The sequence below is a fragment of the Pseudophryne corroboree genome, chromosome 4 (genome assembly GCF_028390025.1).
Source record: "Pseudophryne corroboree isolate aPseCor3 chromosome 4, aPseCor3.hap2, whole genome shotgun sequence".
Lineage (NCBI taxonomy): Eukaryota > Metazoa > Chordata > Amphibia > Anura > Myobatrachidae > Pseudophryne > Pseudophryne corroboree.
The window spans coordinates 545224841-545241089 of record NC_086447.1 but is presented as its reverse complement, the minus strand read 5'-3'; the positions used below and the strand labels follow the sequence as shown (position 1 = coordinate 545241089).

Here is a 16249-nt window from a genome sequence, read left to right as displayed (position 1 = left end):
TGGCTGTATGTTTGGGATCATTGCCTTGCTGCAGAACACATTTGGAGCCAATCAGATGCCTCCTTGATGGTATTGCATGATGGATAAGTACCTGTTATTTCTCAGCATTGAGGACACCATTAGTCATGACCAAATCCACAACTCCATTTGCTGAAATGCAGCCCCAAACTTGCAAGGAACCTCCACCATGTGTCACTGTTGCCTGCAGGCACTCACTGAGTGTCGCTCTCCAGCCCTTCGGCAAACAAACTGCCTTCTGTTAGAGCAGAGCCAAATATTTCACATCTTGTCTCATCAGCCAGGGCACCTGCTGCCATTTTTCTGCACCCCAGTTGCTATGTTTTTGTGCATAGTTGAGTCATTTGCCCTTGTTTCCAAGTCAAAGGTATGACTTTTTGGCTGTAATTCTTCCATGAAGACCACTTCTAGCAAGGCTTCTCCAAACCGTAGAATGGGTGTACCTGGGTACCACTGGTTTCTGACAGTTCTGAGCTGATTGCGCTGCTGGACATTGTCCAATTTCAAAGGGAAGTAAGCATGATGTGTCTTTCATCTGATCCACTAAATTTCCTTGGCTGACCACTGCGTCTATAGTCCTCAGCGTTGCCCACTTCTTTGTGCCTCAGTGCTTGGAAATATAGGCAGGTACTTATCCATCATGCAATACCTTCATGGAGGTGCCTGATTGGCTCCAAATTTATTCTGCAGAAGGACAACGACCCCAAACATACAGCCAATGTCATTAACTATCTTCAGTGTAAAGAAGAAGAAGGAGTCCTGAAAGCGATGATATGGCCCCCAAAGAGCCCCGATCTCAACATCATTTAGTCTGTCTGGGATTACATGACGATACAGAAGGATTTGAGCAAGCCCATATCCAAAGAAGGTCTGTGGTTAGATCTCGATGATGTTTGTAACAACCTCCCTTCGGAGGAGAAGAAATGATACTGTATTGAAGGAAAAGGGTGGTCACACCAATATTGATTTGATTTAGATTTATCTTCTGTTCATTCACTTAACAGTTTATTTTTATCAATTAACAAAATGCAAACACTTCGATTTTTGAAATCATCCTTATCATTGTAAAATAATTGTCATATTATAGACCATACTAGCACTGTTACATTCTGTGTATAGCTGGCTTTGTGTCAGTCACTGGCTTGGGAAGAGATGAGCTTCCAGTGTGTGAAGTTGGCAACTCTTTATAGGTTGAGGTTATTATGCATGCCTCCCAACATGACGTATTACAGGAGGGACAAATTGCTATGCTCCTGGACTTCCCTTTTACTTTGATTGCTTTCATCTGTGTTGAGCTAGTTAGTTGATGAGAAAGGTGTTCAAACCCAGGTGATGGCACTCATAAGTTAAGAGGAAAGTCCAGTAACAGCATTTTGTCGCTCCTGGAATGGGTCATGTTGGGAGGTATGCATTATGTGGTTCACTGTGGAGTGTTGAGTTACTGGACCCTTTGAAGGCATGAATGGTAATCTATGTATGCTTGGTTGTATGTCAGACATTGTTTTACGGAATTTTGAGATATACATGTCTCTTAGGAAGGCGATTCGCTCACAAAGACAACGTGTTTTCATCACTTTCATTCCCACTGTTTGGGTCGGTACGCCAAGCACTGCCGAGACAACAGTCTTGGAAAGGTAAGTAACATACAGGTATTACCAATAACTAGAGGTCATCTAGTATGTGAATTGATTTTATCACACTAATTCTATACTACCTACAGTAGTCTTCTTTACAGTGTGTGCAAGCTTTATAGCATTAACTGTGGTGATATAGCGGCGTCTCTGCCTGATACACAAACAGTAACCAGCCGCTAGAGGATTAAATAAATAAAAAATGTGTTAAATGGGCATAGGTCAAAATAGATTCTAACATTATAATTACAGCTGCGCATTCCAAATGTTAGTGTGCGTTCATTCACTAGTTAATATCCTAAAATATAGGTAAGAAGGTAATTGGGATAGGGAGCAGAGTCAGACCCAAGTGATTACTCTCAGTACAATAAACATCTCCAGTGGTGAAGCAAATCTCAACACTGAAATCAGAGGCCTTCACTAGTACACTGTTTATTTTTATTTTGTTTTGAATGAAATTAAGTTTTAAAAGTTTATTCCACTGATAAACATTTTTTGAAAAGAGCACATTATGTAGAATGCAAAGGGTGTGGTCCAGTAGATCTACAATAAACAGACAGCCAGTAGGCTGATAGGGTCAAAAAGTCAACATGGAAAAGGTAGATGGTAGAAAAGTTGGAACTGGTTAAAAGGTCGACACAAAAATGGTCGACATAAGTTTTGTTTTTGTCATTTTGTATATTTCACCAATATGAGCCAAATTAGTGGAAACATGTACCCTAGCAGGCTCGCCACACTTCGGGCAAGGTGCATTGCTCCGCTACCACTGCACACGGCACGGGTTACTATACCCAATCGTAGTCCATAAATAAATGATGAAAAAAGTAAAAAAAATCTTGTATTGACCATTGTCTCGTCAACCGTTTGATCCTGTCGACCATTTAGGGTCGACCTATTGACTATCTTTTCACTGTAGATTTTTCAGCTAGATAATGGTGCACATATGTTACCAAGGTGTACAATCCTACACGGATTGTTGTCTTTATGTACATGTAGTTAAGTACTAATTATATTTTAGAAATTAATTTAACTGTTTAAAAAAAGTCTGTGTATTATAGTCATTACATTTATTTTGTTCTTAGAAACTTGTAAGGTTTAGGTACCCCCTGACATGCTCTTTTCTGTAGCATGTACCACTGATCTACTTTTTATGGTGTATTTTAGGAATCTGTCGTCATATGTCCTGTTTGTCGTGAGAATTTGACCTGTGACTTGAGCAAGCTGCAAGATGCCTCACCCCCACAGCAGCCAGAGGTAAGGACTCCCATATTAAGCTGTAGCCTCACCCCCACAGCAGTACAAGGTGAGGACCCTCATGTTAGGCTGTAGCCACACCTCCATAGCAGACAGAGGTAAGGACTACAGTAATATTGAGGGTCCTTACCTCTGGCTGCTGTATGGGTAGGTTTACAGCTTAATATGGGGGGTCATTCCACTGGGAGAGGAGTCAAAGTAGATAAGGCACATCCATGTGGAGAGTGCAGAGAGGCAGTTAGGAACATAGAATAATTGCGGAGGCAAGGTGGTTTTGGGTGTCACCTGAATAGAGGTGATTGTGGACACTAAAGAAGAATATTAGTTTACTGAGAGAATAGATGTAACAGTAGAAAAACAGTGATCTGAGAATGAGATGTGCCACAACAATTTGAGGGTTTTGTTTTTTTTGCTAGTAGAGACACTGAAGGCGCTTTCATGAATCTAGGAGGTGATTCAGGAGAGAAGGGTGTAGAAGAGGTATATTTTCTGTATCAAAACCTGGAGATTGTCAGGGTCTGGCTTGTTAGAAGTAATTAGTACATGCTTCTTCAAGGTGGATTGGAACGTGGTACTAGAGAGGGATAAGTTGAGGAGCAAGTTACAGACATGCATTGTAGTGGAAGTTCTAGAGGAGTTGGAAGGGAACAAGATTGAGGTGGAAGAGAAGTGAGAAGACCTCTGTAACCCTCAGCTGAATTGAGGGCAGTTGGGTGAGATTTCCTAATGTATGGTGTCGATTTTGCCTTTGAAGTACTCCTGAGCAGCGAGCCTGTCATGGCAGCCCTGCACTAGGCAGAGACCTTTCTTCAGGGCTATGAATGTGCACAGAACCACATGCTGGGCAGCTGGAAGAGCAGGCTTCCAGTACCCCAGTGTAAAAAGGTGACAGGGGCTCCCACTGTCCTCTCCGAGTCTAGTCACTGCAGTGTTCAGGTGGTTTGCTGTTAACACCCTCACTTCCCTAGGCTGCAGGAGCGGAAGCTCAACGCAGTAGTTCCTGGTACTGCCAGCACAGGAAGTGTAAAAAGTCCTAGTGCTGGGACTAGTGTATGCATAATAAAATAAAATGTATTAAAATCTGTTTTACTGTACGGTACCACCTGGGTGTGTAAAGGAGTCCGAATAAAGTATATAAAACAAATGTATATATTTTACAATGTATTTATATGTTCCCTGGTGGTCTAGGAGGATCTAGAGCCCTCTGTCCCCCTCCCAGGAAATCAAAAAGGCTTCCTCTGCAGCCTCATATCTTAAAGTGGTACGAGCAGGTGCAAGGAGAGCAGGCAAGCACATCCATCTAATTGTTTCATTGGAGCCTTACAAAACTCCCACTCATTGCAAGGAGATTGTTGCCTGCGGATCTTGTCTGCCTGCATCTCAAGCCCAAATTCATCCAGAGAAGATAAGGTCCCACTAGTAGAATCCTGGAAGTACGTTTTGGAGGGAAATATTCACCCACTCTAGTCATATTGGCACTTGGGGTGTGGATTTATCTGTCCAGGTGGTCTCAGGCACAGGGGAGTGACCCCCTTCCCGCTGTCCACTATTGACAATGGTAAAGTTGTGCTTGTAAGGCACATGCACTTAGCTTAATTGGTTAAAAGACCCAGAGCAGATTTACCCCCTGTGGTATTGTGTATTGCATCAGGATTAAAGAAGACCTGCTTGTCTGGGTGAACAAAATCATAAACTGGCATACGTTATAGATCTTCTGCACTACTGAACTTCACTACTGGCTGTCCTGGAGACCACACACAGCATGTTTCTCTATGGGAAAACCAATCAGTTATTGATCTTCTCAACAGTTGTGTTTCCAGTGCTGGAGCAGCAGAAAGGGTGGAGTGTAACAGAACAAACACATGCTGTCCATGAACACCAGGGCCTTCTCACATTTACTATTCAGACCAATCATTTTCTATTTTGGGCTCCATCTTTCAGCCAGATGACTGCACCAATGATGATAATGATGTTTGCCGTTGTGGCTGCCCTTCTGAGATTAGCAGATCAGAAGAGAGTCCCCGACCTTGCTTCAGGCCCATATATAAGACACGTTTCAGATCTAAGCATCTGCTGATTAGCTAAAAGAAGAAACTCTACTTAACACCTTCCAGGGGTTTGTGCTCTTGGGACTGCTATTCGACACCCATCAGCAGAGAGAAAACTAGTCCCTATAGTATGTAGGGACTAGAAAAAGTCCCTGATGGCATACAGACTGGCATTATTTTTTGCAAGAAGGTTTTCTCAACCTTTGTGGTGATGTCATTTGTAAGGTCCCTCTTAGGGGAGTTCTTGATGGAATTGGAACAGACGAGAAGGGGTTCAAGTTATGCTGGAAGCACATACTGGCCAATATAGGCATGGTACTTGGACACTCTTTGTTTAGCAGTTGGCCTGTTGTGGCACCTGCTTTCAAGACTACACTTTTTATATTAACAAGATTTAGCTGCAACTCCAGCTGGGGTACATATTGGTCTAAAACTCCAGGACTGAGATTGTCTCTTCCATCGTGTTCCAGTGTACACCGATGGACTAGTGTAAAATACATTTTTCATCTTCAATTATGGTCTCTGCAGCTCAGTGTGGAGTGAATATCCCGTGACCATACTCCCTTGGTATCGTAGCTGCAGCGACAGTGTAAGAAATGTCAGTTTACCAGAGATCACCATGTTATGCAGCGGCCAGCCGCGCCTCGTGTTTCATTCCTACAGTTAGAGTAGAATGTGCAGTGTAAGGCAAGGCTGATTGTATTCTTAATTTTCGCCCATAGGAGCTGTATGTCCCAGACACCTGTACACTACAGAGAGAAAAGGAACTCCGCCAGGTATATGAGAGGCAGTTGGCAAATGGAGGAATTATTGACCTTGAAGCGGAAAAAAATCGCTTTTTCATTAGCATCCAGGAGGTAAGGATCATAGAGAGAGCAGAAGGTCACTTTATCGGGGATGCAGTCAATTTACCTACAATCAAAATCCTGACGGTCAAAACACGACAACCATTGACTGATGGTCAAAATACCGACAAGGTCAAAATACCAACATGGTCAAAATACAGACTTAAAAAATTTAAACACTGTCAAAATACTGACATTTAAATGTCGACAGATGAAAAAAATGACATGAGTTTTTTATGATTTTTTTCTTGGAAACAGACTTGTTTATATTTTACCATCCCAGTGGAGGGGGAATATAATAGTGTGCCGAGCGCAGCGAGGGGACGCGGTACACTTATACGGTGTCCATGTTGACACACACACACAAAAAATTAGAAACACTTGTGTCGACTTTTTGACCTGTCGGCATTTAAATGTCAGTGATCGTGTTGCCATTTTAAATGTCGGTATTTTGACCATGTCTGTATTTTGAGCATCGGTCAAATGTTGTCGGGATTTTGCTTGTAAGTAAATCATGCTGATCTCCTTTATCTGGCATTGGTCCACGTTAATGGCCACTATGAGGTGTGTGCTTTAGTTTTACATCCACTGTCTAGAGTTGTGCAGGAGAGATGAAGCACAATGTAAGGGTCTCAGAAGTCATTCTTAGCAGCCTGGTAATTGCTTGTTTGGGTTCTTAGCTGGTAACTGAGCAAGTCATAGGCTATGGGTGCGTACACACTATGCAACATCGCATACGATCCGGCTGATATCGTCTGGTTCGCTGCGATATTGTATAGTGTGTATGCACGATACAGTATATGATACGTGCACCCGCCATGCTGCCGAATGCAGCATGGCCCCGCTTTTCCCTCCCCTCCCCTCATCCATCGCTGCCGACATCGGCAAGTGTGTATGCACTTGCCGGTGTCGGGACCCCATGTCGCATCCTGCGGACTTCGCACTGATGTGTACATAGCCTAAGGGTCTCAGAAGTCATTCTAAGCAGTCTGTAAATGGCTTGTTTGGGTTCTGAGCTGGTAACTGAGTAAGTCATACTCCTGTAGATGGGGGTGTTGTGATTATGGATCAGCAACCAAGGGAAGAGGTTGAGTAACATTGCCCTTCGCTCCTAAGGGAATCCGTGCCCCCTAATGAGTCGCCGTCTCTGGAGATCACTTTCCTCTGCTGCTAACAAACTAATAAAACGCCTACCTTTAGGTACCGTACATTATATGAGACTGGTAACCTATCCCAAACACTTAGTGCTCAGAGGTTGTCAGGGTATGAAATAGCAATAAGCAGATGAGGGAAATTTTGGATTTGCTCTGCATATATTAGTGATGTCTCCATAATCAGGAGCTTGGTTTCCATAATACTCAGATCAATGTCTGCAGTGTAAGTCACCCATGATGAGACCAGTTCTGTATTTGCCATGCTTTAGCACCTCTTATTACCTCAAATTACCCGTTGCCCCAAACAGGAGATTTAGGGCCTAATTCATGTTTGTACGCACATGCCTACGCAGCTGTGATTTTTCAGCCTACGAACTTGAAGAATATAGACGCCCATTGGAGCCATTGCAAAGTCCGCAGCAACAGTGTACACAAATGCAACACCAACCCCTTCAGTGAGTGTGTAGTCACGCAAAGTGGCCGCAGCAGTAGAGACGCTAGCGTCTTGTTTCTCTGTGTACATGATCGCAGCTGAAGGCCCAAAAACAGCCTGTCACCTCCCCTAAATGGTCCCTTCCTGTTAATCAGTCTGCCTATAAAATGTCACTGCGATCATGATCACAAAGGTACCTTGGTGTGTGCGCAGTGGGATCGCAGCGCATGCATAGTCTACTGATAATCGCTCCATGGCATGAACATCGGCATTGCATACAAACATGAATTAGGCCCTTAGCATCCAACCACCCACCCACTTCCTAGAACCTTAAGGATGGTGCAGTCCGCCTGGAAACCTTAATACTAGCAGAGGAGATGTAGGGTCCCATATGCTCTTACAACAAACAGTGCATCCCCAGGAGAATCCCTAACCCAATCCTGAAGGTGCCATGGCATTAACCAGTCATGCTATTGGTTGCGATGAAATGCTGTTTATTGCCAGCTGTTGCCTAGCACTCTACAATAATGCATGAATGGAGCCCTTGTTTTTGCCCTTGGAAATCTATGCTGATCTCACTTCAGACGTTGCTTGTAAAGCATCTTTTATAGATGGATCTTACTGATGTCTCCTATTGCTTCTATGCCAGCTACATGTCTAGGCAACCAGGGCAGCCCTGCTTGGTTATATTTGATGTTGAGTATGTTGGGAATGACATGTGAGCCACACCTTCCATATTCTTCCTACCCTTCATTTGTCACTACATATGTTCTTGACAAACATGCATTGTGTAACGTTCATTGTTTCCCAATTGACCAGACACCTGCCAGTGACCTCCAAGTACCACAGGAAGACCAAGTCTCTGCTGAACCGACGGCTCCGGCTGCCGTATCAAGGATGGAACCACCTCCCCTTCTCTGTCTTTCCAAGCAGCACCGTGGTGGACACAGGCCTGGTGTAAAAACACCTCTGAACATGGGTGGTAGATCTTTCCATCATGACCACCCTGATGGCCAGCCCTGGCAGAATAGCAGAGGATGGGCTGCCCACAACAGGTGGAGGTCGGACACTCGGAGGCTGTGGAGAGAGGAGGCTGTCTCCAGGGACACTCAGACACACACCAGGGGGAGGGTTAAGGGACGTAACTGTCGGACCACTGAAACTGTCCAGCCACCACAGAGAGACAGCACGGACAGCTCATTGGAGGAACAGCATGCCCTCTAACACACACTGCATCAAGTCTGAATAAAGCGGACAGTTCTGAGTAATGTCCACGTCCTTCATTATGTGAGCAGTGTATGGGGTTTGGGTGGGGTTTGAAGGGACTATAATAGAAGATGCTGTATAATAGTATATTTATGTTATATTAGTCTGAATGCCCTCTTTACCTGTCAGGTGGGACACACATCTTACACTTGCAATGTTGGGACCCATTACCAATAAACTAAAAATCATAAATTAATTACTATGACTAATCCTAACCCTTCATGTCAAGAGGTTCTGCTTTCAATGCATTCACAACCAGGCCAGTTCTTATTAGAGTTATCAGCCTCCTGCATTTTCCTGTGGCCCCGGCCGGGGTTACTTTACTGCTCATAGCAGCACAGAGCATATCTTTAGATTAGTGATTTGTTAGTAAGGGCAGGGGTGCATGTGACATGATGTCAGGAGGGGAATGGAGGCATCAGGAAGCCACAGACTGAAAGTATTATACTGGGAGGAGCAGGGTCCCCAGCAGCACGGAGCTTATCAGGAGATGAGTGATGTGTTGGTGAGAACAGGACTGCATGTGCCAGACTGAGAGTTAGATAGTGGAAGGAGCAGGGTCCCCAGCAGTACAGAGTAATTCAGGAGTTGAGTGATACAGTGCATCTGGAAAATATTCACAGCGCTTCACTTTTCTCTAACGTCCTAGTGGATGCTGGGGACTCCGTCAGGACCATGGGGAATAGCGGCTCCGCAGGAGACAGGGCACAAAAAGTAAGCTTTTAGGATCACATGGTGTGTACTGGCTCCTCCCCCTATGACCCTCCTCCAAGCCTCAGTTAGGTTTTTGTGCCCGTCCGAGCAGGGTGCAATCTAGGTGGCTCTCATAAAGAGCTGCTTAGAAAAAGTTTTTTAGGTTTCTTATTTTCAGTGAGTCCTGCTGGCAACAGGCTCACTGCTACGAGGGACTTAGGGGAGAGAAGTGAACTCACCTGCGTGCAGGATGGATTTGCTTCTTAGGCTACTGGACACCATTAGCTCCAGAGGGATCGAACACAGGCCCAGCCATGGAGTCCGGAGCCGTGCCGCCGACCCCCCTTGCAGATGCCGAAGTTGAAGAGGTCCAGAGGTCCGGAAACAGGCGGCAGAAGACTTTCAGTCTTCATAAGGTAGCGCACAGCACTGCAGCTGTGCGCCATTGTTGTCGGCACACTTCACACCAGCGGTCACTGAGGGTGCAGGGCGCTGGGGGGGGCGCCCTGGGCAGCAATGTATAATACCTTTTTCTATGGCTAAAATACATCACATATAGCCCTTGAGGCTATATGGATGTATTTAACCCCTGCCATATATCGCAAACTCCGGGAGAAGAGCCCGCCGTTTTAGGGGGCGGGGCCTATTCTCCACAGCACACAGCGCCATTTTCCTGCTCAGCTCCGCTGTGAGGAAGGCTCCCAGGACTCTCCCCTGCACTGCACTACAGAAACAGGGTAAAACAGAGAAGGGGGGCATATTTTGGCGATATTTTTATATATTAAGCGCATATAACAGAAACAACACCTTTTAGGGTTGTTTATATACATTTTTATAGCGCTTTGGTGTGTGCTGGCAAACTCTCCCTCTGTCTCCCCAAAGGGCTAGTGGGGTCCTGTCTTCGATAAGAGCATTCCCTGTGTGTCTGCTGTGTGTCTGTACGTGTGTGTCGACATGTATGAGGACGATTTTGGTGTGGAGGCGGAGCAATTGCCGGTAATGGTGATGTCACCCCCTAGGGAGTCGACACCGGAATGGATGGCTTTAATTATGGAATTACGTGATAATGTTAGCACGCTGCAAAAGTCAGTTGACGACATGAGACGGCCGGAAAACCAGTTAGTACCTGTCCAGGCGTCTCAGGCACCGTCAGGGGCTGTAAAACGTCCCTTACCTTAGTCAGTCGACACAGGTACCGACACAGATGAATCTAGTGTCGACGGTGAAGAAAGAAACGTATTTTCCAATAGGGCCACACGTTATATGATCACGGCAATGAAGGAGGCTTTGCATATCTCTGATACTACAGGTACCTCAAAGGGGGGTATTATGTGGGGTGTGAAAAAACTACCTGTAGCTTTTCCAGAATCAGAGGAATTGAATGACGTGTGTGAAGAAGCGTGGGTTAACCCCGATAGAAAACTGCTAATTTCAAAGAAGTTATTGGCATTATACCCTTTCCCACCAGAGGTTAGGGCGCGCTGGGAAACACCCCCTAGGGTGGATAAGGCGCTCACACGCTTATCAAAACAAGTGGCGTTACCGTCTCCTGATACGGCCGCCCTCAAGGATCCAGCTGATAGGAGGCTGGAAACTACCCTGAAGAGTATATACACACATACTGGTGTTATACTGCGACCAGCAATAGCCTCAGCCTGGATGTGCAGTGCTGGGGTGGTGTGGTCGGATTCCCTGACTGAAAATATTGATACCCTGGATAGGGACAGTATTTTATTGACTATAGAGCAATTAAAGGATGCTTTTCTTTATATGCGAGATGCTCAGAGGGATATTTGCACTCTGGCATCGAGAGTAAGTGCGATGTCCATATCTGCCAGAAGAAGTTTATGGACGCGACAGTGGTCAGGTGATGCGGATTCCAAACGGCATATGGAAGTATTGCCGTATAAAGGAGAGGAATTATTTGGGGTCGGTCTATCGGATCTGGTGGCCACGGCAACAGCCGGAAAATCCACTTTTTTACCTCAGGTCACCTCCCAACAGAAAAAGACACCGTCTTTTCAGCCGCAGTCCTTTCGTTCCTATAAGAACAAGCGGGCAAAAGGACAGTCATATTTGCCCAGAGGCAAAGGAAGGGGTAAGAGGGTGCAGCAAGCAACTACTTCCCACGAACAGAAGCCCTCCCCGGCTTCTACAAAGCCCTCAGCATGACGCTGGGGCTGTGCAAGCGGACTCAGGGGCGGTGGGGGGTCGACTAAAGATTTTCAGCACACAGTGGGCGCGCTCACAGGTGGACCCTTGGATCCTGCAGGTAGTATCTCAGGGTTACAAGTTGGAATTCGAAAAGTCTCCCCCTCGCCGGTTCCTAAAGTCTGCTTTACCAACGTCTCCCTCAGAAAGGGCGACGGTATTGGAAGCCATTCACAAGCTGTATTCTCAGCAGGTGATAGTCAAGGTACCCCTCCTACAACAGGGAAAGGGGTATTATTCCACACTATTTGTGGTACCGAAGCCGGACGGTTCGGTAAGACCTATTCTAAATCTGAAATCCTTGAACCTGTACATACAGAAATTCAAGTTCAAGATGGAGTCACTCAGAGCAGTGATAGCGAATCTGGAAGAAGGGGACTTCATGGTGTCCCTGGACATAAAAGATGCTTATCTGCATGTCCCAATTTACCCTTCACACCAAGGGTATCTCAGGTTCGTGATACAAAACTGTCATTATCAGTTTCAAACGCTGCCGTTTGGTTTGTCCACGGCACCTCGGGTCTTTACCAAGGTAATGGCCGAAATGATGGTTCTTCTACGAAGAAAAGGCGTATTAATTATCCCTTACTTGGACGATCTCCTGATAAGGGCAAGGTCCAGGGAACAGCTGGAAGTCGGAGTAGCACTAACCCAAGTAGTGCTTCAACAACACGGGTGGATTCTGAATCTTCCAAAATCTCAATTGACCCCGACGACACGTCTGCTGTTCCTGGGAATGATTCTGGACACTGTTCAGAAAAAGGTGTTTCTCCCGGAGGAGAAAGCAAGGGAGTTATCCGAACTTGTCAGGAACCTCCTAAAACCAGGAAATGTGTCAGTACATCAATGCACAAGAGTCCTGGGAAAGATGGTGGCTTCTTACGAAGCAATTCCATTCGGCAGATTCCACGCACGAATATTTCAGTGGGATCTGCTGGGCAAATGGTCCGGATCGCATCTGCACATGCATCAGCGGATAACACTGTCACCAAGAACAAGGGTGTCTCTTCTGTGGTGGTTGCAGAGTGCCCATCTGTTAGAGGGCCGCAGATTCGGCATACAGGACTGGGTCCTGGTGACTACGGATGCCAGCCTACGAGGCTGGGGAGCAGTCACACAGGGAAGAAACTTCCAGGGCGTGTGGTCGAACCTGGAGACGTCTCTTCACATAAATATACTGGAGCTAAGAGCGATTTACAATGCTCTAAGCCTGGCAAAACCGCTGCTTCAGGGTCAGCCGGTGTTGATCCAGTCGGACAACATCACGGCAGTCGCCCACGTAAACAGACAGGGCGGCACGAGAAGCAGAAGAGCAATGACAGAAGCTGCAAGGATTCTTCGCTGGGCGGAAAATCATGTCATAGCACTGTCAGCAGTGTTCATTCCGGGAGTGGACAACTGGGAAGCAGACTTCCTCAGCAGACACGACCTCCACCCGGGAGAGTGGGGACTTCATCCAGAAGTCTTCCACATGATTGTGAACCGTTGGGAAAAACCAAAGGTGGACATGATGGCGTCCCGCCTCAACAAGAAACTGGACAGATATTGCGCCAGGTCAAGAGACCCTCAGGCAATAGCTGTGGACGCTCTGGTAACACCGTGGGTGTACCAGTCCGTGTATGTGTTTCCTCCTCTGCCTCTCATACCAAAGGTACTGAGAATTATACGGCTACGGGGAGTAAGAACAATACTCGTGGCTCCGGATTGGCCGAGAAGGACTTGGTACCCGGAACTTCAAGAGATGCTCACGGAAGAGCCGTGGCCTCTACCGTTAAGAAGGGATCTGCTTCAGCAGGGACCTTGTATGTTCCAAGACTTACCGCGACTGCGTTTGACGGCATGGCGGTTGAACGCCGGATTCTAAAAGAAAAGGGCATTCCAGAGGAAGTTATTCCTACCTTGATTAAAGCCAGGAAGGAAGTGACCGCACAACATTATCACCGCATTTGGAGAAAATATGTTGCGTGGTGTGAGGCCAAGAAGGCCCCAACGGAGGAATTTCAATTGGGTCGATTCCTACATTTCCTGCAGGCAGGATTGTCTATGGGCCTCAAATTGGGGTCTATTAAGGTTCAAATTTCGGCCTTATCGATTTTCTTCCAGAAAGAATTGGCTTCAGTGCCTGAAGTACAAACCTTTGTCAAAGGTGTACTACATATACAGCCCCCGATTGTGCCTCCAGTGGCACCGTGGGATCTCAACGTAGTTTTGGATTTTCTCAAATCCCATTGGTTTGAGCCGCTCAAATCGGTAGATTTGAAGTATCTTACATGGAAAGTAACCATGCTACTGGCCCTGGCTTCAGCCAGGAGAGTATCAGAGTTGGCGGCTTTATCGTACAAAAGCCCATATCTGATTTTCCATTCGGACAGGGCAGAACTGCGGACGCGTCCTCAGTTTCTGCCTAAGGTGGTTTCGGCTTTTCACTTGAACCAGCCTATTGTGGTGCCTGCGGCTACTAGCGACTTGGAGGACTCCAAGTTGCTGGACGTTGTCAGAGCATTGAAAATATATATTTCAAGGACGGCTGGAGTCAGAAAATCTGACTCGCTGTTTATCCTGTATGCACCCAACAAGAGGGGTGCTCCTGCGTCTAAGCAGACGATTGCTCGTTGGATCTGTAGCACAATCCAACTTGCACATTCTGTGGCAGGCCTGCCACAGCCTAAATCTGTAAATGCCCACTCCACAAGGAAGGTGGGCTCATCTTGGGCGGCTGCCCGAGGGGTCTCGGCATTACAACTTTGCCGAGCAGCTACGTGGTCAGGGGAGAACACGTTTGTAAAATTTTACAAATTTGATACTCTGGCTAAGGAGGACCTGGAGTTCTCTCATTCGGTGCTGCAGAGTCATCCGCACTCTCCCGCCCGTTTGGGAGCTTTGGTATAATCCCCATGGTCCTGACGGAGTCCCCAGCATCCACTAGGACGTTAGAGAAAATAAGAATTTACTTACCGATAATTCTATTTCTCATAGTCCGTAGTGGATGCTGGGCGCCCATCCCAAGTACGGATTGTCTGCAATACTTGTACATAGTTATTGTTACAAAAATCGGGTTATTATTGTTGTGAGCCATCTTTTCAGAGGCTTTTTCGTTGTTATCATACTTTTAACTGGGTTCAAATCACAAGTTGTACGGTGTGATTGGTGTGGCTGGTATGAGTCTTACCCGGGATTCAAGATCCTTCCTTATTGTGTACGCTCGTCCGGGCACAGTACCTAACTGAGGCTTGGAGGAGGGTCATAGGGGGAGGAGCCAGTACACACCATGTGATCCTAAAAGCTTACTTTTTGTGCCCTGTCTCCTGCGGAGCCGCTATTCCCCATGGTCCTGACGGAGTCCCCAGCATCCACTACGGACTATGAGAAATAGAATTATCGGTAAGTAAATTCTTATTTTTCCACATTTTGTTATGTTACAGCCTTATTCCAAAATTTAATAAATTTATTTCTTCCCTCAAAATTCTACATACAATACCCCATAATGACAAACGTGAAAAAAGTTTTTTTGAGATTTTTGCACATTTATGTACATAAGTATTCACAGCCTTTGCCATGAAGCTCAAAATTGAGCTCGGGTGCATCCTGTTTCCACTGATCATCCTTGAGATGTTTCTACAGCTTAATTGGAGTCCACCTGTGGTAAATTCAGTTGGTTGGACATGATTTGGAAAGGCACACACCTGTCTACTGTATATAAGAAGGTCCCACACTTGACAGTGCATGTCTGAGCACAAACCAAGTCAAAGGAATTGTCTGTAGACCTCCAAGACAGGATTGTCTCGAGGCACAAATCTGGGGAAGGGTACAATAAATGATCTGCTGCTTTGAAGGTCTCAATGAGCACAGTGGCCTCCATCATCCATAAATGGAAGAAGTTTGGAACCACCAGGACTCTTCCTAGAGCTGGCCAGCTGTCTAACTGAGTGATCGGGGTAGAAGGGCCCTAGTCAGGGAGGTGACCAAGAACACGATGGTCACTCTGTCAGAGCTACAGTATTCCTCTGTGGAGAGAGGAGAACCTTCCAGAAGGACAACCATCTCTGCAGCAATCCACCAATCGGACCTGTATGGTAGAGTGGCTAGACGGAAGACACTCCTTAGTAAAAAGCATATGGCAGCCCGCCTGGAGTTTGCCAAAATGCACCTGAAGGACTCTCCGACCATGAGAAACAAAATTCTATGGTCTGATGAGACAAAGATTGAACTCCTTGGCATGAATACCAGGCGTCATGTTTGGAGGAAACCAGACGCTGCTCATCACCAGGTCAATACCATCCCTACAGGGAAGCATTGTGGTGGCAGCATCATGCTGTAGGGATGTTTTTCAGCGGCAGAAACTGGGAGACTAGTCAGGATAGAGGGAAAGAGGAATGCATCAATGTACAGAGACATCCTAGATGAAAATTGCTCCAGAGCGCTCTTGACCTCAGACGGGGGCGATGGTTGATCTTTTAGCAGGACAACGACCCTAAGCACACAGCAAAGATATCAAAGGAGTAGCTTCAGGACAACTCTGTGAATGTCCTTGAGTGGCCCAGCCAGAGCCCAGACTTGAATCCGATTGAACATCTCTGGAGAGATCTGCAAATGGCTGTACACTGACGCTTACCATCCAGCCTGATGGCGCTTGAGAGATGCTGCAAAGAGGAATGGGTGAAACTGCCCAAAGATAGGTGTGCCAAGCTTGTGCCAT

At 46.2% G+C, this 16249-nt stretch overlaps 1 protein-coding gene across 1 annotated transcript in view; it reads left to right on the top strand.

Annotated features, from left to right (window-relative positions):
- Window positions 1-8845, top strand: part of RNF25 (ring finger protein 25) — a 36042-nt gene extending 27197 nt beyond the window's left edge. Inside the window, exons 7-10 of the mRNA XM_063917356.1 lie at window positions 1554-1652; window positions 2814-2903; window positions 5674-5808; window positions 8203-8845. Of these exons, the coding sequence (XP_063773426.1) occupies window positions 1554-1652; window positions 2814-2903; window positions 5674-5808; window positions 8203-8607 (729 nt within the window). The 3' untranslated portion in view covers window positions 8608-8845. The remainder of the gene's footprint in view (window positions 1-1553; window positions 1653-2813; window positions 2904-5673; window positions 5809-8202) is intronic.
- Window positions 8846-16249: the final 7404 nt, after the last annotated feature.